Source organism: Delphinapterus leucas, chromosome 3 (assembly GCF_059928025.1).
Source record: "Delphinapterus leucas isolate spDelLeu-1000000601 "Yukka" chromosome 3, BTC_Dleu_Yukka2, whole genome shotgun sequence".
Lineage (NCBI taxonomy): Eukaryota > Metazoa > Chordata > Mammalia > Artiodactyla > Monodontidae > Delphinapterus > Delphinapterus leucas.
Window position 1 is genome coordinate 81,375,677 of NC_143131.1, and position 27,357 is coordinate 81,403,033.

At 39.7% G+C, this 27,357-nt stretch overlaps 1 protein-coding gene across 11 annotated transcripts in view; it reads right to left on the bottom strand.

Moving 5' to 3' along the window:
- Positions 1 to 8,530, bottom strand: part of CHD1 (chromodomain helicase DNA binding protein 1) — an 88,614-nt gene extending 80,084 nt beyond the window's left edge. For all 11 annotated transcript variants that reach the window (XR_002647177.2, XM_089909147.1, XM_089909146.1 and 8 more), the window contains exons 1-2: positions 8,418 to 8,530; positions 6,157 to 6,354 (exon numbers count right to left, since the gene is read on the bottom strand). Coding sequence is in view for 10 of the 11 variants with exons in the window: in XM_089909147.1 (XP_089765273.1) it covers positions 6,157 to 6,209 (53 nt within the window). In the remaining variant the exon portion in view is untranslated. The remainder of the gene's footprint in view (positions 1 to 6,156; positions 6,355 to 8,417) is intronic.
- Between the last annotated feature and the right edge of the window lie 18,827 nt (positions 8,531 to 27,357).

Genomic DNA, 27,357 nt, shown 5'->3' on the forward strand with positions numbered 1-27,357 from the left:
ACAACTGAATGCAACATGGTACCCTGGACTGAATCCTGGAATAGAAAGAGGGCATTAATGGAAAAACAATAAAATCCAAGTAAAATCTGAAATTTGGTTAATAGTTGTTTGGTATTTTTTAAGACGTTTAAAAAGGCTATAAATCTGGTTTCCCCTCCTGGAGAATGGTAAACACAGTACTAAATACATCACAGGAATTTTGGAAGGAATAGCTACAATAAATTAATGTAATGCACCATGTACACCATGGCTCAGTCAGAGTAAGAGCTCAATAATTACTGGTTGCCATTATTACTGAGAAATGAAACGTACCCAACTTCTTGCTTGCATGGCCTATGACACAGTTCTCTGGGGGGTTCCCAGAAAATAAAAAGCATGTATAATAACATCAATAACAACAAGTAGCAAGGTGGTGAATGACTCCATGCAAACAGCTTCATATATAATGCATATGAATTTATTATGAATACATATCACTTGGGAATCTTGTTAGAAAGAAGATTCTGAGTCAGGAGATCTGGGGTAAGGTCCAAGGTTGAACATTACAAACAAGCTCCCATGTGATGCCAATGCTGCTACACCAAGTACCACAACTGGAGCTATAACTTTTCTACTTCTGTAATGTTTTAAAATTTTTCATAAAAAATACAAAAAAAAGTTTTCTCCACCAAACTTTATGTCTTCGCCACAAATACTTGTATTTTTAAACACAGAACTGTACCAGCTATAACCCGCAAGTCATCAATATCTTAAATAAGCAATGACTTAACCAGTATAAAAAAGGGGCAACTACACATTAATATTTGCCCCATTATCTCATGCCTGTGAAGATAAAAATAATGTCTTTGAAAGTCAAATCACATACAATTCTCTTATCTTTACCAATTAAAAATTAGTCTAAATACATTGCAGTAATCTAGATTAACCACAATTTTCAGAAGTCCCGGGAAAATTTTAATTCTGTGAATTAGGTTTGGAGAGAGTAACCTATTACCAAAGCTCCTGATTAACAGTTTATTGAGTTTTCAAAGCATAAAAAATGATCTTAATAAATGATCTGAGATTCAGTAGCATGTACAAGATATTTGAGGAAAGAAAAAACTAGTAGGAAAAGATGAAGAAAGTACATACTGAATCAAGAAATAGGGATTAACAAAAAAATGAGATGTAAAACAGTCATACTTTCCTACAATTAATGACATCACAGTTAATTTTAAAAACCAGTTTCTTTAACTCAATGATTTCTAGCCATTCTGGCTTTGTGATTTCACATTTTCCTGTCTTCCTTAAAATGCTTCTTCACATTCAACTTTTGAAATTTAAGAATTGAACCTTTTAAAAAACACTCTGAGGACTTCCCTGGTGGCGCAGTGGTTAAGAATCCGCCTGCCAACGCACAGGACATGGGTTCGATCCCTGGTCTGGGAAGATCCCACGTGCCACGGAGCAACTAAGCCCGTGCACCACAACTGTTAAGCCTGCACTCTAGAGCCCACGCACCACAACTACTGAGCCCATGCGCCACAACTACTGAAGCCTGCACGCCTATAGCCTGTGCTCCGCAACAAGAGAAGACACCGCAATGAGAAGCCCGCGCACCACAATGAAGAGTAGCCCCTGCTCACCGCAACTAGAGAAAGCCCGTGAGCAGCAACGAAGACCCAATGCAGCCAAAAATAAAAATTAATTAATTAATTTAGAAAACTCTGAGATAACATCAAAGTAAGCTCAGGAAATACCATTCTATTGCCTTTAAAAAATGTTCAAATTCATTTATTAAAAGAAACTGATTTTGATGGCAAGAAATCTTGCTGGTATGTGTATACATAAAAGCAATGTTTCCAAAAATGGTATATCATAGAAGTCTTTGATAGGATACTAACAGATATATGGTGAAATATGCAGCCCTGTCTTCAAATTAACTTTGATTTGGTGTTCCTTAAATTTAACAGGTCATTTCGACTATCTGGCTTTTTTCTCAAAGCCTTTAAAAAGTGTTTAAGTGACTCTGAATTTCTAAAAATGAGATTTTCATTTAGAACATTTCCATTGATCATATTTCCTACTCACTGCCTACTCAAAACACTTCAAAAGTTGAGACCCAAAGATTCTTGAAGCTTAAAACAATTAAAATATTTTCAGTAAGCCAAGGAAATTTAATTGCAACAGAGCTCCTCTAAGTAAATATAAAATTTACACACATATATATTTAAAACATATTTATAAGTATATTAGGTCAAGCACTGTTAATGCTATAAAAAGCTAAAATGTATCAAGGAAAAGAATTCTTTTAGGGACTTCCCTGGTGGTCCAGTGGTTAACAGTCCACCTTCCAGGGCAGGGGACATGGGTTCGATACGTGTCAGGGAATTAGGGTCCCACATGCTGCAGGGCAACTAAGCCTGTGTGCCACAACTACTGAGCCCGTGCACCACAACTAGAGAGCCTGTGCCAGAACTACTGAGTCCATGCACTCTAGAGCCCACATGTCACAACCAGAGAAGCCCTCGCGCCGCAATGAAGATCCCGCGTACCGCAACTAAGACCCAATGCAGCCAAATAAATAAATAAATAATTTTTTAAAAAAATTCTTTTAGAATCAGGTCAATATAGCTCAGTTGCCAGCTCTAGATCAATTCTAAGTAGGTAAGACTGTCATAACACATCACCAAAATTTCCTTCACTCTGTGATAATTTTTCATAAGCATACTATATAGACTAAACAATTAAAATAAATTCTCAAATTTACGTGGGCAAATTTACATTATTGAAAATTTAATCTACAGGCAAGCAGAGAAATTACTTCTGAGTATTAAGCATTTATCAATCGTACAAAAATTAGTAAAATGTAACCATGTATTTATGGTCTTTACCCACAAATCTATTTCTGGAGCAAATCATCATTCAAGTTAACTTTAAAATAAAAAATGTCTAACCAGGCTTTGAAAAACTTCATTACAATTAACAACAGAAATCTAGAGAGCTGGGAACTGATGCTTTGAAATCTTCCAATAGTATCTTCAGAAAGCTTAACTTCAGTTATATAATAAACTCTGTGCTAACTTGAAACTGAGGTACAGGTGCATCCTGACACACGTTTCTTAGTAAATAAGTTTCAAAATTGTCAGTTATAACATAGCCAAAGAGACATTCTCCTGTGTATTCTTCTTCCTTTCTGTCAATGGTTATGGAAAGGTTTTCACATCAAAAGAAGCAAAACAGACACTTTTGAGTAGAAAGCTAATCATACCAACTAAAAATGCCAAATGACTTCTTGCTTAATTCTACTTCGTTTCATAAATTTCCATGAAGGAAAAAAAGGAAATCTGAAGCAAAAATACATGTAAAAGTTCTAGCCAATAACAATCAAATTCTACAGCACATATCAATTTTAAAAACAAGCATAGGGCTTCCCTGGGGGCCCAGTGGTTAAGAATCCACCTGCCAATGCAGGGGACACGGGTTCAATCCCTGGCCCAGGAAGATCCCATATGCCACGGAGCAACTAAGCCTGTGCACCACAACTACTGAGCCCACGCTCTAGAGCAAGCTAGCCACAACTACTGAGCCCATGTGCCACAACTACTGAAGCCCGGGCGCCTGGAGCCCGTGCTCCGCAACAAGAGAAGCCACCGCTGTGAAAAGCCTACGCACTGCAAGAAAGAGTAGCCCCCGCTTGCTGCAACTAGAGAAAGCCAACAAAGATTCAACACAGCCAAAAAAAAAAAAAAAAAAAAAAAAAATTAATTAAAAAAAAGATGTGTGCTTTATTTAAAAAAAAAGCATATTTCTCCCCTCATCACTCTATATTAATATTCATAGTTATGGTGACTTTTGGTTTTTGCAAGAAAATCCCTGTATCTATAAAGTTCACCTCACTCTTTTAACTAGGCACAATCTCCCTTCTCTGTACTGCCTTGTTATGAAAGCTTCTGGTATGGGGGTACTGAGGCTTAGTAACTACGGTAGAGCAAAGGAAAAGGACAGCGTAACAGCAGAAAGGAAGAAAATGAAAGGAAAACAGAAGCAGGTCTCCCTTCTTCAGATAAACACGAAGGCAGTTGCAAGAACTAGATAACCTGACAGCCACAATTCTAAGAAGTACATAAAACCTATATGGTAGAAATAATGACTCAGAATAATTAGAGAATATACATTGCATTTATTTAAAATGAGTATGCATTGTAAAAGATTCAAGTAAATTTGATTTCACAGGGTTTAATTTTTTTTCATCTCTACTATATCAAATTTGATTTAAGACTCCCCCTTTGCTTTACATATGGCAGCAAAATACGTAAAAGATTACTGGAAAAGGTAAGGGGTCAGAATATAACAGCATGTGATCTCTCTACATGCTCAACCAGAAGATTTACTCTCAAGAATCTTATTTCCTATTTCGTGGGTAGTTAGGCTCCTGCGTTTCCCCTAGATATTTCTACCTATTAACCATTTCACTGTTCACCAATGAACAAGAGAATGTGGACAATGTGACTCTCCTATTAACTTACTCCAGTCAATATACCTGTAGAGATTGGAATCAAAGCTGAAATTCAAAGGTCTTCTAGTTTAGCCCTTCAACTTTGGCGTTTCCAGTTAAACTCTGTTGTTAAATACTTTGTATATTAAGTAGTAGGATGAAACTTCAAAATCATTTAATTCAACTCTCCTTATTTTACAGTTCAGAAGTCATTCAGAGAACAAGTTAGTGCAGAGACAGGTCAACTCAGGTTTTGTAACTCCTAGACCAATACTTGTTCTACTAAATCATTCTGCTTCCCATAACTACTCCTTGTTTTCTATGATGTTCTTGTTATCCAAACAGTCTGCCTGTGAAACTGATAAAGTATACCTAGCATAACCAGAAAATCCCAAGCCTCAGGTCAAATACATATTCCACTGCTTCATTTTCTATCCAACATTTTCCTGAAGCCCTCTTAACTGCCAAAACTTTCCTGTTCCTTGTCCTTCACATTTCTCCATCACTGTAATTAATGTTTCAGTTATGTAATATTCTAGGTTATATAAAATATGATGCTAATTATAATAATATAGAGTGCTCATTATAGCAGGAACTATTTTAAGACCTTTATGGGTAGCATTTCATTTAATCCTCAACTTTAAATAAGATAAATAATACTATAATCCCCATTTTATAAATACAAAAATCTAAGTCTCAGAGGTTAAAAAATTTGCCCTAATTCACACAGCTAATAAGTACAACTGGGTAAGTAATCAGGCAGTCTGACCCCAGTGTCCATATTCCTGACCTCTCTATATGATAAGCATATAATGATAAGCATATGTAACTACATGGGATTGCATTATTAACGTGGCTGGTAACTTAAAACTGGGGGGCTACAGAAGAATTTAAAAGTCTTTGTATTTGAAGAGGTTTCTTACACATTAAAATAGCTTAACATGGCTTACTCCCATAAACCATATCTTCTTTGCAAAGACATGGCCCACGTAAGAACTCTTAACTCAGTCATATATAATTAAAACTCAAATTTGAAAAGGTAATGGGGGAAAAAAGTGTTGCAGCAATACTCTAACAAATGTCCAGATCAGCAGTGTCCAAAAGAACTTTTGCCATGATAGAAATGTTTTCAATTTTTCTCTATTCATCACGGTAGCCACTAGCTACATGTGACTGTTCAGCACCTGAAATGTGTCTAATGTGACTAAGTACTGAATTTTGAATATTTTGTAATTTTAACTAATTTAAATTTAAATAGCCACATGTGGCTACTGACTACTACACTGGACAGCACAGGTATAGAAGACAAAATGCCAGAAAAAATGAGTAAAGAAATTCTTATTGCCTTTATTTGGAGAGTGCAGTAACAGTCAAATCAATTTAAATGTCTTCCTTTACTTGCTCTAGTTTCAATTATTAACCCAAACAATATAGACCTCCAAAGAGATTTAAGTATCCCAAACTTTCTATATTTAAATTTCTCTTTGTGCATCTCAATGGAAAAAAATAATTAAATTCTGTATTTTCAACAAAGCTTTATTTATTAGAAACTTTTCAATGTTTGGAGAGCTAACAGTGAATCTGAATCTGAAAACTCTGCCACCTATTAGAAAAACTAAAAAGAGTCACATAAGTTTTCAACTGTTTTCATAATAAAAACTTGATAATAAAGTACTTACCTTGACTCTCCACTACTGTTTCTAACACTTTCTTCATCACTGTGTCCATTCATTGTAAATATCAAGAAGTTTTAAAATAAAATATAAATCTTCCCAGTTTAAAAGATGAATATAAATACTGACTCCTCTTTGAATATCAAAAATTCACAGATGAATTTTCTTCAACATTCACAGGTTTCCTGGGACCCTTTGACTCACCTAAAAAAAAAAAAATTAAGAAAGTGAGAAAATTTCCTGGTAGACAAAGAGATAAATAAGTCTATTTGGAACTTATACAAATCTATCTAGGCCAACTAGATTAGAGGTGGTAAGGAAGGGGTAGGGGTCTTTTTCTCAAAATACCTAGGCTTCTATTAACTACATTCTTGACTACTTACTAGAATTTAGCACACCGCTGCTTATTTTTGACAGAAAAAATTAAAATATTTGTGGAGTGATAGAACTTTTAGACTAATTGCAACCGTGTGTATATACCACACATTATAGACAAAAAACTAAAGCGAAATGGTAGTATATAACATATACATACGTTCCAAGAATAGAAAATAGTCTTATTAGATACTTGGCCAAACAAATGAAATAAGGGGGAAAAAGGTTACCTTAACCAAGCACTAATTCCTATCACGAAGGACTTCGTATACCAGAGCGAGGGGAAGTGTTGAAAATGCTCACATGAGAACAGGAGAGTAAAAGTGTATCATATAATCTTAGCCAAAAAAATGTACAGGTCAAAATAAATGTGTCCTTTCACAGGTAAACCGATAGCGCAGTTTTAAGTTTAAGTAATACAGTATATATATCCAGTTTGGACATGCAGAGATTCCTCCGGGGGAAAAAGGTAACAGAATATACATACACTATGATCTTTTAAGTAGGGGGTTTGGGGCAGAAATCATGGACCAAGATACAACATTTCCACCTTTCAACATATCAGCACAACACTGGAGAGTCACCTACAAGCCACCCACTAATAAACAAAGGAGATCTCTGGCAGGGGAGGGAGAGGAAGAAGCGGGGGAAGGAGACGTCAGATCCTTCCCCAGCCAGAAAGTACCGAGACAGACGACTGAGAGCAGAGCTGTCCTCCGACCTCAGCAAAGAGAATTTACTCCTACGATTATTTCCATTCCACAAAAAAAGAGAGGGGAAATAGGCTGCTGCCAACTTAATCATAGCAAACTCTGCATCTAGATCGGGATTTTAATAATCCAGAAACTGCAGTCCAGTAGACTTAGCAAGAATTGTTATCTAAATATTATTTCACGCAACATTTATTCCTAATGTTAAATATTAATTCCAACTAGCCAAAGAGATTAACTATTAAACAATTAGATCTTAAAAATCTAGGTACTCTAACAAACTGCCTCTCCCGAAAGTCTCTCTTCATTGAGAAAGTTCACTCCTCTTTTCGTTCTTTCCTTTTCACCTCCCTTTCGCCCCTCAAAATGGCTTTCTCTGTACTTTGTAACTTCCTTTCTCCTCCTCATTTTCCTTCTCAGAGTTAAGTCCTCTTTCTGAGCCCCTTCTTACAACCGTAAGTTCTGAAGCTCCAAGCACCCGCAGCTCTCTCCTGCCTTTCACTCGTCTTAACAATGATTCTTTCCTAAATCGTTAAACCTCTTCAATTCGCCTTTTCTTTGCCCCGTCTTTTATCAGTTGCTTTCCTCCTGCTAAGTTTTCAAGCGGTTCTCGAAAGGAGGTTGGAAACCTTCCTCCCCCGTCCGTCGCAGCTTCGCTCCAATCAGCCTGCCACCCGGACGCACCCCCCCACTCCCATCCCTCCCAGGGCCTCCATCTCGGTCCCGGAGTCTCCCTTCCCGCCTCAAACTTCCTACAGACCCACCCCGCGCCCTCCTGGGCTCGCCCGGGCTGCTGCCCCCTCCCCCTCCCCGCCGTTCCCCACGTGCTGGGAGCCCGGGTGGCGGCGGGACCCACGCACCGGCCAAGCGCATAGCCAGCTTCTCGCAGCTTTCCCCTCGCGGCCCGGCCTGCCCCAGGCCGAGGAAGCCCGGTCTCGACCGCCAGCTGCACGCCCGTCCGAAGAGAGGATGCGGTCTTCGGCGCCGGCCTGCTCTCGCCACTCACACGCCCCCTGAGCGGCGAGTCCATCCGCCGCCGCCGGCCCTCTCAGACCGCCCCGGCCTATGCCCGGCGCCCGGCCGCTGGGCCGCCGCCCGGGCACCGCGCCGCCCCCGCCCTCCGCCTGGCCAGCTCCCGTCCTCCCCGCCACATCCAGACCCGCCCGCCGACCCCCTTCTTACCGGCGGGCGTGCAGGCTTCGCGGGGCGGAGAGAGCCCACTCGATCGGCGGCCTCCCCTGTGCCCGGGCCCGCGGTCTCCGCCGCCAAGAGTCCTCGGGCTCCGGGGGTTTCGGGGTAAGCAGGAGTCCGTGAGGGCGAGAGGGAAGGGGAAGGACGCGGAGGAGAAGGGGAAGCCCCGGCCCGCGGCTCCAATGCGCTATCCCCTGCGGAGCGGATCCAACAATCAATTCATTATTAAAGCACCAACGGCGAGGTCAGCAAAAGCAAGAAGTAACGAGTCGTCGTCTTCACCGCGGCCGCGCGCGCGCCCCCGCTCCCGCCGCTTATCGGCTCCCGGCAGCCGCCATGACGCCGAGAGAGCTAGCGCAACCGTCTCCGTCGTAGGCGCCTCCGCCGCCGCCGCCGCCGCCGCCGCCACAGAGATAGCCGTTGCCTCCGCCTCCCGCGCGACGTAAGCTGTTCGGCTCACTCCCCTTCCCCACTGGGCGCGAGGCGGGCGCGCGCACGCCGAACTCCACCAACTGGCGCGCGGACAGTGGGAGGGGCTACGTTTTGGAGTCGTGGGGCGTAGGAAGAAGACGATTGGTGCTGTGTCGGGGCGGAGGGCGAGCGCGCGCACGCGCACTGATGGGAACGCGCACGCCGGCCGCGCAGAGGCTGCCGGACTCTGGCTACCGTGGTGGGCCGTTGAGTCTTGCTCGGGTTCCCTCCCTTAGCGGCCCGGAGTTGAATTCCGGGAAGTGGGAGCTGCAGGCTCGCTCCTTGCGGGTATGGACGCTAGTGTCACTCGGGACGGTTGCGTAAGGACGTCACAACCGAGAGCCCGAGAAGGAACTAGGGAAACAGAGGGGTGGGGAGATATTGAAGACTGATGGGGCTTGGGGAGCCGCGGAAGGGCTGTGTTGGATAAGCCGAGGGGGCGGGGTCGAACGTGGGGTCGGTAGCCCAGGCCTCGGCCCCGCGCCGGGTCTGAGCGCCTGTCTGGAGAGGCGGGGAGGGGAATGCTGCGTCACACCAGGCAGCCTGGGAACCCAACTGTTGGGCCACTGTGGTCACCTCCCGCCGCCTCCTACGCTTAGGCGACCTGAGACAAAGGCTCCCTAAGGGAGGTGCGAGCCGGGCACCTGAGGAGGCGGAGAGAAAACAGAGACCGAGTTGTTGACACCCTGTGACCCTTCTTGACTCATTTGTGGGTAGCCCGTGCCCGGTTCAGGAATAAAACGTGTAGAACGTTTCCAGGTCGCTTCCTGAAGGGCTGGTGGAGGGTGCGGTGCCAAATCACTACAAAAAATGCAACGCGAGAGACGTTAGTAACTGTCGCAGGTTAGCGTACTGCAACTTAGTTGATGGTTTCTTTCATAACTGTAACTGCGGGCCTCAGTTACAACCTTTTAGATCTGTCCAAAGAAACACTATCTTTTCAAGCACGAGAGTGTTCCGCTTCTCTCCTTTAAACCATTTTTTTAAATCAGAATTATTTTACACTTCATTATTTTTCTCGTCCACAGATCAGTCTTGAGTCAGCCCAGGTTAATGATAATTTCTGAAACTTTCTAATCCCATTCTTCAGTTATTTGATCTGATGTAAAGGACTGCCTTCCAAGTCAAATGAGTTTGAATGCGGTAGCTTCATTCCCAAAATAATTATTTTCACATGTGGGAAATATTCAAGTTTTAGTCTACTGTCTGTTTAAACAGTTTGTTCCGAGCCCTCAAAAAGATCTCCAAACATAACACCAAATATGTATTTATTATATGGAAAGGTATACTCACCCTTGGGGAGTAGGGGAAGGCAAACAGGTAGACACAGTCTCTCGAAAAAAATGAGTATGTCTGTGGTCAATGAATAGTGAAACAAAATGAAACACCACCATAGTTTGCAAAATGATCTATGCTCAGCCTCTTTTTTTATCCTAGTTATTAAATAGCTATAATTCTGGGTTGTGAGGAATAAAAAGATCTTTCAAATATTCATCTCTGAAGTCCTTAGAAACTAAGTGCTAATTTTTAATACTGTGCTTTATAAAATTATGATAAGGTGCCTTGATAATAGGAACTTCCTGTTCCTCGGACTAATTTATTTCTTGGATTACTAGAGTGGTAAGTAAAAAATAAAAACCCGAGGAAAACATGGCAGGTAAAGAATTTTGTAATCAGAAGTGTGATTCAGATAATAAAGTCTTCAATTATAACCATATTGCATTTTGTTACCTCACCAAAAAATGATTACTGTATTGACTTAATCTGTTTTATATGTTTTTTGAAAGCACCTTTTTAAACTGAGTTGCTGTTTGGATGTGATATGCTATGTATAGTTTTGAGACACTTGTTTTGCAGACAAAAAAAAACCTTGCCAAATTTGTAATAATATATTGAACCTTGGAGACTTATATTTCTGGTAAAATTATAATATACTTTATGACTTCACAGGATTTTAGAATGACTATTGAGACTGTGGAGAAATACAAGGTAAGTGGAAAATTGAAAAATCTTACCAGTTCAGTTTTTTAAAAGTCAGTTGATAAATAAGACAAAAATATTTTTTGACCATATTTTATCTGCATAGGTAAATTCTCAGTTTCACTTCGTTTAAACAAACTGTATGTCTATGTTTTGAAAAGTCTACTGAAAACAATAGACAAACAGTAAATAATCTGAACACATGAATAGCAAAAATCCCTGAAAATTAACATCAACCAGGAGGTCTTTATTACTATCTGATTTTCCATTTGGGAAATTTCATATTCTTTGGAAAGAATATTACTTTTACAAAATCTGGGACAGCACTTTATAGGTTCTTAATTCTGACATGCTCTACTAGGACTAGTTACCAATGGGTATCCTTAGGTGGGAATAGATTGAAAACCGCTTACCCAGAATTGTGAGATGTGCAGCATAAAGACAGTAACAACTCTTGCTTTTCTGTTAACATTTTGGATGCCAAGATAGTATTTTAATTCCATAATTATGTTCTTGTTGCCTAGAGGATTTGTATACAAAAAGCTGCTAAAAAGATCAGGACAGTATTAAAATACTCTAGAATCTCAATCTATGACATCATTTCCCGGGTTTTTGCCAAACAGAGAAAGAGTCCTCCAGATATGATACTTAAATTTACAAAGTCTGCTATAAACAGAACCCATGAAATCCCAAGTCACCTTATAGTGAAAATTTACTGTACATTTTCTATTTTCTTGATCTTAAAAATTATAGGAGAGTAGCTGTGGTTCCCAGTGTTGGGCAGGGACAGGAGTCAGTCACCTTGGAAAGTTTTTCCTAATTACACATGCTGAACACTCCCTTTCTGAAATGCACAATTTCTAGGTTCTAAGCAGTGTTTGGAAAAACTAGATTGTTCTGATAACCACCAACAGCTCATCCACCTTGTTTATGGCCACTGTATTTGGAGATTTTTACTGATAAATTCTTAAATCATAGTAAGTAAAATTTCAGCTGTAAAGCTCTTAGAGATGATACTAAGAAGCAACTGTGTATAAAATCTAATAGGTATTGAAGTGGATACAAAGATTTCACTTAAAAATTAAGTGTGCAGATGGGGAAAAGTGTTGTTTAAGTAGCTAACCTCAAAATATCAGATTGGTGCCTTGATGATGTATCATTCCTTCCTCTCCCCCAAATCCTTTGTTTACTGTCCATTTTACCTCATGTATGTTGTCTTCAGCCTTTCTCCTTAATCCCCACTACTTTGTTTACTTAGGTTCTATTCCCTACACCTTTCCCTCCAGGTCACCCTATAGGCTTCCTTCAGATTTGAAATCTAGTGATATCACTCCCCTGCTTCAAATACATATGTTTAAGTGTACCACATATATTTGCATACATAATATTTTAATTACTTTGTTCACAATATGATTCCAGCATTGCATCCCATCATTCCTAGCAGACACTTGACACTCCAGCCATACATTTCTCCAGGTCTTTGGGAATGTTATCAGTATCACTGTAAATGGATATAGTCCATCTGTCTTATGAATCATTTTATTTTAGATGTAAGTAAATCAATAGCTGTTGAGTACACTGACAAATTGTGCCAAAACCCTACGAGACATGTCATGCAGCTCTCTCATTTCCCTTTTAGGAAATTTTGTATTCTGCAAATACAGCATATCGTTACATTGTAATAAAGCATTTGTTTCCGTATTACATTGTGAGCTCCTTGAGCAGACTCTGTTTCCCATTGCATTATATCCACATTTATTCAATACATTGCATACCAGGCATTCTACAGGGGTGGGGGAGGGAGGGTTATAATAGAGCAAACACAGACACTTTCAAGAGTTAAAGTCTAGTGCAAGAAACAGTCACACTTGGAAATCATAACTGAGAAAAATGGTATGAAGAAACAGTGCCGTGAGAATTCACAGTTCAGAACCCTAGTCCCAGAAGTCTCCCTAAAGGAAGTGACATCTGAGAACTGAGAATTTTTTTTTGAATTTTATTTTTTTATACAGCAGGTTCTTATTATCTATTTTATCCACATCAGTGTATACATGTCAATCCCAATCTCCCAATTCATCCCACCGCACCCCCCACCCCCGCTTCCCCCCTTGGTGTCCATACGTTTGTACGCTACATCTGTGTCTCTATTTCTGCCTTGCAAACCATGAGAACTAAGAATTTAACGTGGATTAGATAAAAGGGAAGTGAAGAGCTTCGTAACAGGTAAACGGTAACAACATGGCAAAAATTCGGGGGCCAGAGAGATAATATCAACTTACATCCCAGTTTGCCAAGGATAGGCCTTTTTTTACTTTCAGAAGTGTTCTGGTTTGGATGATAAGTTACATTGTCACTCTATAAGGGAGTAAAAGAAGTACAGTACTGCTGGAGCAACAACTGAGGATGATGAAGCTGCATGGTGACCAGACCATTCAGGGCCCAAAGGCCAGGTAAAGAAGTAGGTTCTTTGCCTGGAATAAAGGGAAACCTTTGACAGATCTTAAATTGGGTGGTAATGATGAGATTTACAAATTGAAAATTTTAACTGTAAATTCCAAAAATGGATTAAAGGTGGGTCAAAGTCGACACAAAATTCTTGAATTAGGAGGCTAAAAGATTAGAAATAACTTTAATGAACCAGGGTAGTAGTATGGAAGTAGAGAGAGTAGATTTGGAAGGAAATGTCCATAGGATTTGTTGATGCAGTTGGATTCAGGGTTAGGAGAAGGAGGGAAGCTGTACATACAATGGAATGGAACTGAATGGTAATATGTTTGGAAATGGGTAGGTGTGAAGATGATAGATTTAGTTTAGAATTTAGTTTAGAGTTTCTCATGTCATTGAGTCATCCAAGAAGCTTTTGGATAGAAGTCTGGACCTGAGAAGGGAGATCTAGACTGAAAATAAAAACTGTTAAGTGTGTAGGAGGAAATTAAAATCTTTAGTGTATGTGAAATAGGCTTGGAAGACAGCCTAGGACTGTACAGTGAAGAACTTCAATTAATTTTTGGCTAGGTAGAGGAAGATTAGCTGGATAAAGAGTTGCGATGTCAGAAGCGTGTTGTGCAATAGAGGACAAAGGTCTGAGTGCTTCAAGGAAGGAGTGGTGAATAGTGTCCAGTGCTATGGTGAAATAAGGCCTGAATAATAGCCACTGGATTAAGTAACATGATGGTCATCAGTTACCTTAGCAAGAACTATTTTGTTGGAATAATAGGGCTAGAAGCCAGACTGGAGTAGAACGTGATAAATGAAAAAGTGGAATCTGAGCCTAAATTTCTCATTTAGGTGATTTAACTTTGACTTGGGAGGGAATATGAATTTTTTTTTTTTTGCTGGCTTTTGTGGATTTTTATTTAGGTGAAAGATTTAGAGTGTTTCAAAGACAATGGAAAATGTCATTATGAGAGAGAGAGTGAATATGAGTTAGCTACAAGAATTAGCTGGAAAGATTACCACGTAATAATCATTCAAAAAGAAAATACATGAACATTTCAAAGTAATTTGGGGAAAAAAATAGAATTTTTTTTTTCAATCAGGAACTGAATACTAGATAACCACTGTTTATAGTTATGGGCTATAGGTGGCCATTTAATTGCTGTGATTTGAGAGTTTCTGTGAGCCTTCTACTCCCCAAATACATGCCTCGTGCTCTACTAACGTTTGAAAAGTTTTTGGTAGAAATCTGTTTTAAAGCATATATTCATGGGAAAAGTAATCTGTTAAGAAAGTAGTTCTGAACTGTGCCAAAATTTAGAAATACCTGAGGAACTTCACGATAAAAATGCTGAAGCCCTACTTCAAGGGATTCCATTCCATTGTTCTGAGAAGGGGCCTGGGCATATGCATTCTTTAAACGCTTTTTAAATGATGATTCTAATGTGCCACTGACGTTTAAAAACTATGGACATCATCATGTTAACACTGCATTGACTCAACATTTAGTTTAGATGAAGTAGAGAGAGGCCAGGTCACTTATTTTGAAAACGGTGGTTATTAACGGGGAGATTTTGCCTCTCAGGACATTTGACAAAATATGGAAACATTTTTGGTAGTCACAATGAATGGGAAAGGGCGTTGGAGCTGCTGACATACAGTGGGTAAAGGCCAGGGATACTGCTAAAGATACTACAATGCACTGGACAACCCCCCACATCAAAGAATTATCTGACCCAAAATGACAATAATGTCATTGTTGAGAAACCCTGCTATAAAATAGGATGGCAAGCTAAGTAGTAGTTTGTTTTTTTTTTGCAGTCCGTGGGCCTCTCACTGCTGTGGCCTCTCCCGTTGCGGAGCACAGGCTCCGGACGCACAGGCTCAGCGGCCAAGGCCCACGGGCCCAGCCGCTCCACGGCATGCGGGATGCGGGATCCTCCTAGACCGGGGCATGAACCCGCGTCCCCTGCATCATCGGCAGGTGGACTCCCAACCACTGCGTCACCAGGGAAGCCCTAAGTAGTATTTTTTAGTAAAGTCTTAACGGGTGGGGCTTACAGTTTAGTAAGAGTGCTAATGAATGAGGATCTACCTAACAACTTAGCTCCACCTAACAACTTAGCCTTGCTTATAACCAGCAACAAAAGAGCCTCAAATAAAATAAATTTGTAGAACTACGAAGTGTGACTAGCACAATAGACTGGTTACATTATTTTCCTAGTTTAAAAAATATAGTGCAACTGAAACTCTTATTGTGGTGGGGGTATACATTGATTGCAGTCACTTTGGGAAATGGATAGACAGTATCCATTACAGCTGAATTTAGGCCTGTAATTCAGCAGTTTCTCTCCTGAGTGTATATCCAAGAAATTGAGTGCAGGTGTCTTCTAAAAGTCTTGTATACAAATATCCATAGTAGTTTGATTCATTATGGACTCAAATAGGAACAAAGTGAAATATATTCTTACAATGGAATATTACCCAGTGATAAAAATGAATAAACTGCTACACATAATAATATGGATGGATCTCATAGGTATTTGCTGAGTGAAATAGACAAAAACCAATTCATATTGTATTGGGTAGGCCAAAAAGTTTGTTTGGGTTTTTCCATAAGATGTGATGGAAAAACTCGAACAAACTTTTTGGCCAACCCAATATTATTCCATTTATATGAAATTCAAGAAAAAAAGTAATTCATGATGATAGAAGTCAAGATAGTAGTTACCTCTCTGGGCATGGGTATTGACTTAGAAGGGGCAAAAGGGAGCCTTATGAAATGATGGAAATGTTTTGGATCTTGATCTCATTGGTTGTTATATGAATGCATACATATGAAAAAGTTCATCAAGCTGGACATTTAAATTTTGTGAACTTTACATATGCCATACCCCAATTTTTAAAAATTAAAAATTATGAAAAAAAATCAGGAAACCTAATTTTGAACTACTTGAAATCTTGTATCTTAAGGACTTGGTTAAATAAAGCGTGGGCTACCTAACATGTTCTCAACAGATAAAAACAACTCTAGTGCATTGTATAGTGAAAGTAAATTTTGGATTTGGAGTCAGACCTAGTTTTGAACCACACCTTCATCCATTATTACTGTATGACTTTGGGCAAGTTCTTAAATTGGGACCTTATGTTTGTGATTATGGAAGAATAGAATATCAGTGAGTTGGGAGAAGTATAAAAAAATTCTTAAAAAAAAATTCAGCCTTGATTCATGATCCCCTACCACTGAGGAATATCCAGAGACATTTAGGGTGGGCCTCAGCAGCTATATATGTATAGGTATCCCCTTTTCAAAAGTTCACTTTATGCCACTTCACTTTTATGAAAAACATACCTTAGTACCTGTTTTCACTAAACAAAAGAAATCTGAAGAGGACTTTTGCTTTTACAAAATAAGATGAAAAGCGAAAGTAGCATTCAGCATTTGTTTTGCAGTGAGCCGTTGTACCAGGTGGCATGCGCCCTGAGCAGCAAGAGTGGCACTTCCAAGCTCCTTCCCTGGGAACTACACTCAGCCTCTCAGCATCAAGCCATCATGCTTTGAACTGTGTCTGTGAGCATCAATGCTTTATCTCCATTTATTTTGTGCATCCATTAGCAAGATGTGTCCTAAGGTAATTGCTTCTTTGCTTTACCTCATTTAGGTTTGCGAAAGATTTCATAGGAACACTGTCCTAGCTTTAGCCAGGATGAACAACTGAACCCTATCTGGACCAGTCAGATTGTTCTGATAGTTTAAAATTGGAAAGTTCATCAGACAGCTGATCTTTTCCTGAGAAACGTAAAGTTAGGCCAGGGTACTTTGTTTGGAAGCAGCACATGGAAAGTCAGAGTTGTGTTGCAAAAACAAGAATAATATCAGATTATTTACTGTATCACTTGGTGTTATGTTATAACTATGAGATTGGTACTGTTATCTACAGGTAAGGAAACTGAGAAGCTTGACTAAAAATACGTGCTGAAGCGCTGAAGCTAAAATATTTTTCTTTTCTTTCTCTCTTTCTTTTTGGAAGCTAAAATAAAACCTGGGCAGTTTGAATCCAGTCTGTGTTTTCATGAAGTGCTGACATATCAGACACATGTATAATAGCTGCCTTGGTTCCTGATAGCTTTCCAGTTCCTGAGCTCAGTCCCTTGAGAAGGGTAGTCTGCTCCCTATCTTTGAATTATTTATCATAATTTATTCTTATAATAAAATTTCATGTCTTTGCCTAAGTGGATCAGCCAATTGCAACTGAAAGTGTCCTGCTCTAGTTTGACTATGAATGGGAACACAAATAACAAAGCTCAGAGAAACTAAAACTGACTGAATCGAGGTGGGGCTGCGGGTAATAAAGACCTTCCTACCTTAAGATGGGAACCTGTTAGCTTCTGTTGTGCAATAGTGAATCTTTTACCCAGGCTTTCTCCAATATTGTCTCAGAACTCAGACTAATGTAGTCACTGAGGTAGGGCCCAGAGATCTTGGTAGCCAAATATAAAAAATATTGAGTGCATTGGTTTGTATGTGTGGAGTTTTGAAAAGTATGTTGGAAAAGAGAGGAATTCTGAAGAGTTCCTAGGTGAAAGTAGATTGGAACGGGTTGTGCGAAATTTAGCAAATTCGATTTAGCAATTATTGGAAGCCAATTTGCCTTTGGGCTGAGAATGTACAACTAGATCAAGAGATTACTCAAGGGGCTCATTGAATGGCAACATAATTTTTTTTTTTGCCACCTGTTTCTAACACTAAAGTTTTGACATTGAATACCAGAAAGTGAAATTTTAGTAATAGGAATAGGACTCTCAAGGAAGAACAAATGATATTAAGGACTCTAATTCCTCAGCTCCTTCCAAAACATTTTCCACTTCCCATCCCCTCTCATGCTTCACAAAAGTGTGATGATCCTTCACATTGTTTATCAATAGCCACTAGGATTGGAATGTAGTTATGTGTCTGGGAATATTACTAAATGGCAAACTGCAAACTGCCTTGCCTACTTTTTCTCTTGTTTGCTTTGAGGCTAAAGCAGAGAACAACGGGGATGGACAGAGTCTCAACTGTTGCTAAGAAACAAGTCCAGATTGACAACTTAAGGAGAAACCAGACCCACTAAAGTCTTCAGCATTAGCTAAATGGAAAAGGAATCTGCCTAAAAGAAAATTAGCAGGCTCTCCTCCACAGTACAGCAGTTGCATGCCATAAAATCCCAAAGTAGACTCAGACCACAGACTATCTCAACCCCTCAAGCACCTCCTGTTTTCCAGTACAAAAGAATCTGCACCAGTTAGAAGTGGGTACCCTTTCCCGAAATGAAGAACCTTAGTGTCCCTTGTCAAGAGTGGCCCTGGAGGACCCTGTACAAGAGAATCCAAACTGGATATAGACAGATTTTCTAATAACTGACTAGGAATGTGGTCAGTTAACTTATGCCTTATGAGATTTCAAGGGCCATTATTTACTATCCCACTCCTGCTGGGTACAATGTATACTTTAGCGAGCTAGTTAAATTTATATTTAGTCCACAGATTGCAGAATTAATCCAAGTATTTCTTGTATGGGCTTTATATACCTATCCTAGGGCTAGTTACATTCAAAATAGTGTTAAGATGGACAAGGGTTTTTCTTACTTGGAATTGACATTCTAGTTTGGGGAAGGAGGAGAAGAGAGGTTAATGAGGAAATAAGCTTACAAGCTGGGATGGGCTCTATAAAGGAGAGATAGATAGTGTAATGTCAGAGAGAGTAGAGAGAGACATACTCAGATGGGAAGAGCAGTGGGGTGGTCAGAGGAGGCCTCTTTGAGCTGTAACTGGAAGAGTGAGGTAGAGCCTACTGTGGCAAGAACCACAAGAAGAGTAGTAAGGAGAACAAGTGCAAAGACCCTAAGGTATGAAAGGGCTTGTGAAGTGTGAAGAACTGAAGGTGACAAATATAGTTGAAGCATAGCAAGGGGGAAGCTGGGTTGACATGAGATTGAAGAGATGGCCAAGGAACCTCCTTTGATCTAGAGCCTTGAGGGCTATGGAAAGCATTTGGGGTTTAATTCCAAACACAGCAGGATGCCACTGGAAGTTTTTACACCAGAAAATTGCATAATCTGATTTGCCTTCCATAAGATTGTTCTAGCTGCTGTGTAGAAAATGGATAATAGTAGTAGCAAGAGTGGCTCTCCACTCCCTAGCTCTCCACTTAGGGACCTACTTTAGTGTATAATGGCCTGTTAGGATTAGAGGAGTAGCTTTAGAGATGTAGACAAGATGGAATCAAGATAAATTGGGGATGTTAAAGTAACAACATTTGAGTTGAGGTCCTCATTTGCCGTTCATTAGTATCTAAATACGTTAACTGATAAAAAGCAATACAAACATATTATTTGGAAATGTGGAGACATCAAAGAGCTAAAAATGCTGAAGATAGTTGGGAGTGGAGAGGGGTGGGGGAGAGAATGCTATTTTTTGTTATAAATATTCAATATCATTTTCTTATAAAAATTGTATATATATATATGTGTAAATGTGTTTATGTGTAACCTTTGCTGTGAAAAGTTCAGAGAGGTGTAGTGATAGATGGAGGAAGTCGGAGGATTTTTAAGTAGGAAATACTAATGTATGTGGGCAGAATAATAACTAATGTATGTTGCATGAATAATAAGCAGAGAATGAAAATTTGATGAAGTGCAGTAGACAAATGGAGTAACTGAAGAAGCAAAATACTGAGAAGAAAAGAAACTATAGGTGTTAAGAGTTAGAATTGCCCATGATAGGAAAAATGACACTCTCAATTTTTTACAGAAAAGAGGCTGAGAAGGTGAGTACAGATGCAGAGAGGTGTGAATATTTGTCGGAATGAAAATGAAGTAAATCCTCTCTGATGGTTTCTGTATTCACAATGAATTATGGAGTAGGATCACCAGCTGAAAATGGGTAGAGTGAAGGAGTTTGACAAAGCAGGAAAAAAATAAGACATTTTTACCTCAGGGAATGTGAACATGAACTTCCTAGGGAAGCATAGTAGGACTGCCAGGTTGTCTTGAGTGTTCATTTGCAGTGTGTGGTCATGAATTTCAAAAAAAAATCAGTCAGCTAATTGTATTGTTTCTTTATTAAGTTGCTTGGTTCTCTGCACAAGGAACCAAACTGAGTTCAAGCAGGTCTGGGATTTTGTTAAGTGAGTTCAACAGAGAGAGTTGGTGATTGTGCTTAAAAAGGAATGAATATAATGATGAACCATGAAATTCAAGCTGGGTAAATGTGGGAGTAAATACAGATAATTAAAAAGTAGTGGGGTGAGGGTGGGAGGTGGGGGTCAATGGACTGGACATCTCTAAGAGGCCAAACACTTATTGCCAACCTAAAGTCATGGTGGACTGAATAAGATGCCCAGAATTGACATTTCACAGGTAGTGCAGTTATTAGGGCTTACGTGGTCTGGGGTTAGTCTAAGATATGAGTTTAGGTTGTGTAATAGTCTTTGGAGGTGATAAAGTTAGAGAATTAAGTTGTTTCTGGTTCGGCGTGTAAGGAGCTTACAAGTTTCTGCTCCATCCTAACTGAGTGAAAAATCAACAACTCTTTTTGGATCCGTAAGATGGGGGAGGACACAGGACAAACCTCTGTCCCCGAGATTGGAGAGACAGGAGAATATTGGGAGTCACAGTTTACCTAAGCAGAGGTGAGCATAAACTACTGTGGGAACCAGTCCAGGGTAAGAAAATCTGAACTATAATTATGAATTGCTGGAAGCCCAGTGCAGACAACTCTTAAGAGTTAAAAACTTCAGGGGACTCAGTCATGGGCGGGTAGGGAGGACAAAATCATAAGGTTTACCTCTAGGAGTTCGACTAGGTTCCCACAGTAAATATCTGACAAAAAAATCTTCTTGGGCTTCCAGCAGGAGGAAGGGAAAAGGACCCATTTTGAAATATCTAAGAGCACTCTGTTCTAAAGGAAGCCTGCTCTCGGGGGGGAACTAGTTAACCAGAGCCCAATCTGCTGGGATATTATCAGAGCCTAACTGACCTAGGGGAAGGGAAATACCCAACTCCAGCCCACTCTAGCCATCCTGTCCCACCCAAGAGGGCAGAAAGAAAACTGAGGAACACTTGTGAAGTACACAGTCCATAGGCATAGGCTCACTAAAAGACTGAGACCTAATCATAGGACTAGAGAATGCTTCCTCTGTCCCCACACATCACTGCTGCGTTGCTGAAGACCATTTCCAGCAGTTTCTTTTACCCGATACAACATATCTAGCTATCAATAAAGAAAATTACCAGTTATATCAAGAGGCAAAAAACATAATTTGAAGAGAAAGAGAAAGCATCAGACCCAGACATGGCAAGAATATTGGAATTATCAGACTGGGAATTTAAAACAATTATTATTAGTATCCTAAAGGCTCTAATGGATAAAGTAGACATCATGGAAGATAATGTAAGCAGAGAGATGGAAAACATAAGAAAACCAAAAAGAAGTGCTAGGGATAAACAGCCAAACCAAAAAAACAAACAGTGAAACAGAAAAGAATTAAGGGCTTCCCTGGTGGTGCAGTGGTTAAGAATCCGCCTGCCAATGCAGGGGACACTGGTTCAAGCCCTGGTCCGGGAAGATCCCACATACCGCAGAGCAACTAAGCCCGTGTGCCACAACTGCTGAAGCCCATGAGCCACAACTACTGAAGCCCGTGCGCCTAGAGCCCGTGCTCCGCAACAAGAGAAGCCACCGCAATGAGAAGCCTGCTCACCGCAACTAGAGAAAGCCCGCGCACAGCAATGAAGACCCAGTGCAGCCAAAAATAATAAATTTTTTAAAAAAGAAAAGAATTAAGAGACTGTGCTGTTGGATGGGCCATCTACATATATTTTTGAAAGTCACTGGGAATGACTGTATATAGTCTTTTTTTTTTTTTTAAGAAGATGTTGGGGGTAGGAGTTTATTAATTTATTTTTGCTGTGTTGCGTCTTCGTTTCTGTGCGAGAGCTTTCTCTAGTTGTGGCAAGCGGGGGCCACTGTTCATCGTGGTGCGCGGGCCTCTCACTATGGTGGCCTCTCTTGTTGCGGAGCACAGGCTCCAGACGCGCAGGCTCAGTAGTTGTGGCTCACAGGCCTAGTTGCTCCGCGCCATGTGGGATCCTCCCAGACCAAGGCTCGAACCCGTGTCCCCTGCATTAGCAGGTAGATTCTCAACCACTGCGCCACCAGGGAAGCTCTGTATATAGTCTTGAAAAGGGAAAATATGATAGTAAACCAAGAACTAAAGTTGATAATAAATAAGAGAGTAACCAGAATGGACAGCTACAGAGGACTGATCTGTGGTAGAGCTGATAACATTAGCTTCAAGGGAGCATATATTCTTGGAGAAAGGAGAATAGTGGCCCCAGATCCTAACCCTGAGATTCATAATACAGGAGCAAAGAAAGTCTTCATTTGAAAAGGATATAGTTGAATCATGAGTTTAAGACAGCCTAGACTCAGTTAATGTTAAGAATATAGGTCTTAATTTGAAAAGGACACACTATTATTCAACAAGTATGTGTTGAACATCTGTGTATTGTACTTTTTAAGTGTTTGAGATACAGCAATCAACAACAACCAAAAGTAGTCCCTGCATTGTTTGGGGCTTATATTCCTGTGAGGGGAGCCAGAAAATAAACATATGTTATACCTAATAGTGGTAAGTGCTATGAAGAAAAGAAATGAAATATATATATATACATATACACACACACACACATATATATATATAGAGAGAGAGATAGGGATGGTATTTTAAACAGAATCACAGAGAGCTTCCCTGAAAAGGTAATAGATATGTGAGCCAACACCTGAATAAAGTAAAGAAGAGAGACTTGCAGATATATTTCAGGGGCAAGGGCAGGGGCATTCCACCATGTAGAATAGTGAGAGAAAGCCATAGACTAGAGTGGGCTTATTATGTTTATGGAACAGCAAGGAATCTAATGTGATTTCAGTAGCATGAGCACTCACATACTAATTTTTAAAAATTGTTTGCATTTATACTAATTTTTGTGTTAAGACAAATTTCAGGAAGTAAGAATGCTTATTTAGCTAGAAGCTTCTCCATAGATTTTAATTTTTCAACCTGAAATTTGAAGTATTTGGAGACTTGGTATAACAATTATAATAAAGCATAAATGCTTTATTTTTTTAAAAAATAGAAATCAATTTGATTCTATGGGTTATTAGTATTATTTGTAACTATGGATCACCTATTTTTTCCTCTGTTCAGTTAATATCACTTTAATTAGAGAAATGTAAGTAAAAATTACATGAAACTATCAATTCATATGTATCACTAGCAAAACTTTCAGAGGAAGTGAGCCTGCGTGATTCATCTGAAATAATTAGCCAAGACAAATAGACATATTTGAACGGAAGGAAAAATAAATGTGAGTACCTTGTTTAAGTTTGATGTCCTATGGGTCTTCATAGTTAAAATTAACATTTAATTTAAAGTGACAATACATTATTAAATAAAGCTGATTAGACATTTTCAAAACTGTTCAAAACCATAATTCAAAAAGAGTCATGTACCACAATGTTCATTGCAGCTCTGTTTACAATAGCCAGGACATGGAAGCAACCTAAGTGTCCATCGACAGATGAATAGATAAAGAAGATGTGGCACATATATACAATGGAATATTACTCAGCCTTAAAAAGAAACGAAATTGAGTTATTTGTAGTGAGGTGGATGGACCCAGAGGCTGTCATACAGAGTGAAGTAAGTCAGAAAGAGAAAAATAAATACTGTATGCTAACACATATATATGGAATCTAAAAAAAAAAAAAGTTCTGAAGAACCTGGGGGCAGGACGGGAATAAAGGTGCAGATGTAGAGAATGGACTTGAGGACACGGGGAGGGGGAAGGGTAAGCTGGGACAAAGTGAGAGAGTGGCATGGACTTATATACACTACCAAACATAAAATAGTGGGAAGCAGCCACATAGCACAGGTAGATCAGCTCGGTGCTTTGTGACCACCTAGAGGGGTGGGAGAGGGAGGGTGGGAGAGGGAGGGTGGGAGGGAGATGCAAGAAGGAGGAGATATGGGGATATATGTATATTTATAGCTGATTCACTTTGTTATAAAGCAGAAACTAACACACCATTGTAAAGCAATTATACTCCAATAAAGACGTTAAAAAAAACCCTCTTTTTTAAAAACTGCATTTATAGGACAAAAAGTACAGTCCAGTAGAATTGCTATGAGGAAGAGAGTGGTGGTAGTACCCTGCTTGATTTTCATACTTCCATTTCTGCCTTACCTTGCCTCCTACCTTCCATCCACTCTCAACATAGAAACCAGAGGGGTCTTTTAAAAACATAAAGCAAATCATATCACTCTACTGTTTAACACCCTTTCAGAAAAAGCCGAACTCCTTTCCGTGGTCTTCCAAGAGCCTGCATGATCTCACTTCAGTCTAGCTCTCCAAAGTCTTACCCGCATCATTCTCCCCCCTACTCATTATGTTCCAGCTACTTGGCCTCCTTTCTATCCTCATGCCTTACAAATTGTTTTCCACTCACTGGCTTTCGCTTTGGTTGTTTCTAGGTGTGGAATGCTTCTTTCAGCTCTTCTCATGCAGGCTATTCGTTATCCTTTGGGTCGCAGGCCAGATGTCACTTCCTTACAGAGGTCTTCTAAACAACATACTCTAAAGGGGGCTTCCTCAGTGACTTCTCTAGTTACTTTGTTTTCTTCATAGTAATGATCATGATTTACAATGACTTCATTTTACTTGTCTTACTTGCCCATTGCTTTCTCCCCTTCTTACCAAGAAGGTGAGCTCCTTGATAGACTGCTACAGTGAAACATTTGGAAAAGTAAAGGATATGTGGAAAGTAAATTTTGTAGGATTTTTTTTTTAAAAAGCAATTAAAAAGTCACAGGTAAAGTGTAAAAGTTCTACAGAAAGGAAATAAAATCCTAGTACCCTATGGCCATCTTTTCCATGATCATGATAAAGTTAACACTGTTACTGTTTTAGATAAATATGATGATGTAATTCTCTCAGTGTGGTTGGGGTGGGAGGGGTGTGTGAGTGCTAGATGCCCACAGTGGAAGTCAGCATTGCCATTCAGCATCCCTTCCACCTTTCCCCCCTGCATAGTGGCCATGTACTTTAGCTTTAGAAGTGGGCCTGATTAATCCTAATTGACTCATGTAATCCAATACCCCATGCCACTCTAATAAATTTATAGGCGGGCAGGTGTAAGCCAAAAAATTCATGACATTCCTTAGGCCATAGGGGATAATTCAGGAATGAGCTGTGACCCAGTTTGTAGTATAAAGCTGTCTAGGAATTCAGAAAAAATGAGATTTCCTTATTCCAATGTGAAAGATCAGAGAATGAACCTCTTTCTTCCTCTGGATTTTGGGTGTGTCAGTGTGAAACCAGGAGGTGTTATAGGTCTTTGCCCTCACAGGAGAAGCAGTCTAAGGATGGGATGTCACCCAGAGGAGAATAGAACTGAGGAAATGACAGAGAACTGGAGCTAGAGCCACTGTATGAAGCTGACTCAGGTTCATTGCAAACTCTGGGCTTCTAATTGTGGAAATCAGTGCATTTCTTAATTTCTTAAACCAGGTGGGATTGGGATTACTAGAAATTGAGGCATCCTAACTGACAAAATCCAACTCTCTCTTAACAAGTCAAGAGATATTTAAAATATGTAAATTATATGTATATATGTTAATATGCATTATTTAGAAAAGTGGAGCTTGCTAACAGAAGAAATAACTTTAAATAGTTGAAGTGTTTTCTTTTTGGAAACAGGGCCGAGAGATGGAAGGAAGGGAGATGAGCCCCAGGCTATTCTTTTTCATTGTTCGCCTTACAAAACTATTTGATTTCTTAAGCATGTACCTTAATTATTTAGATTTTTCAAAAAGAACCTGATGAAGTTTAGAATTTTAAATTGAGTCCATTTAAAAAATTATTTAATTACTTTTTTTTTTTTTTTTGGTCCTGCCGTGTGGCTTGTGGGATCTTGTCAGGGAACTAGGGACTGAACCCAGGCCCTCGGCAGTGAAAGTGTGGAGTCCTAACCACTGGACCACCAGAGAATTTCCTTTAATAAGGCAGTTTAAAGATTAAAATATTTGGTGTTCTAGATCTAAAAAGGATAAAGAAGTTTGAAGATGTCTTTGTTTAAGTGCCTAATGGCCAATATCTTTAAATGTATGCACTATGCTGCGAAAGTGTTGAACAACCGAAAAAGTACTGAATGCTTGTTTATTAAGAAGGATTTCTTAAAATGAAATGGACATTTTATATATATGGTTATCATAGCCTGTTTCTGACTGGTAAGAATATCAGCTTTTCTTTTTCTTAGGGTGATATTGTTAATACACTTTCCCTACATAATATTATGGCCCATGTTCCTCTTGTAAAAAACTTTTTCTATGTAAAGCAAATTTATTACTCCCCAGTAGATGGTCACAGTGCTCTCGTGTTCACTCTACATAAAATTTCAGATGTTTGATACTTTCCTACTCCTACTACAAATTCACTTTGTGTCTTTTCTCATCCAGATTTCAAGTGTCATCTGACATATATTTTAGTGGAGTGTTTCAGTATCTTCCACAACCACTTAATTTTTATACAGTCTAAATAGTTGGAGACACATTGAGTAATTTTTTTCAGTACACACAGAAGTGTCCACATGAGGGGAAAGCGGTGGCTGAAATCCAGCCTGTGTCCACACACTGTGTAGTCTGGATTTTGCTTCCAGGAAGAAAGGGCACATTTTGTCATTCACACCAAGTTTCTGTATGTATTAGTGGTGAACAAGGTTGGAGAGGGAAATAAAAACAGCAATAGGAGAAGGTCACAGAATATATAATCAATTTCACCTAAGCTTTTTGGAGCACAAGCTGAGCGTTAGGCACTGAGATCACATGAATGAAGCAATTGGTGGGTCCATAATGAGTAGGGGAACCATAGACCTGTCTGCATAGGGCTACCCCAGTTCATACCTGTTTTCTCAATGTCCCATCTGATTAATGTCCCCTTTCACT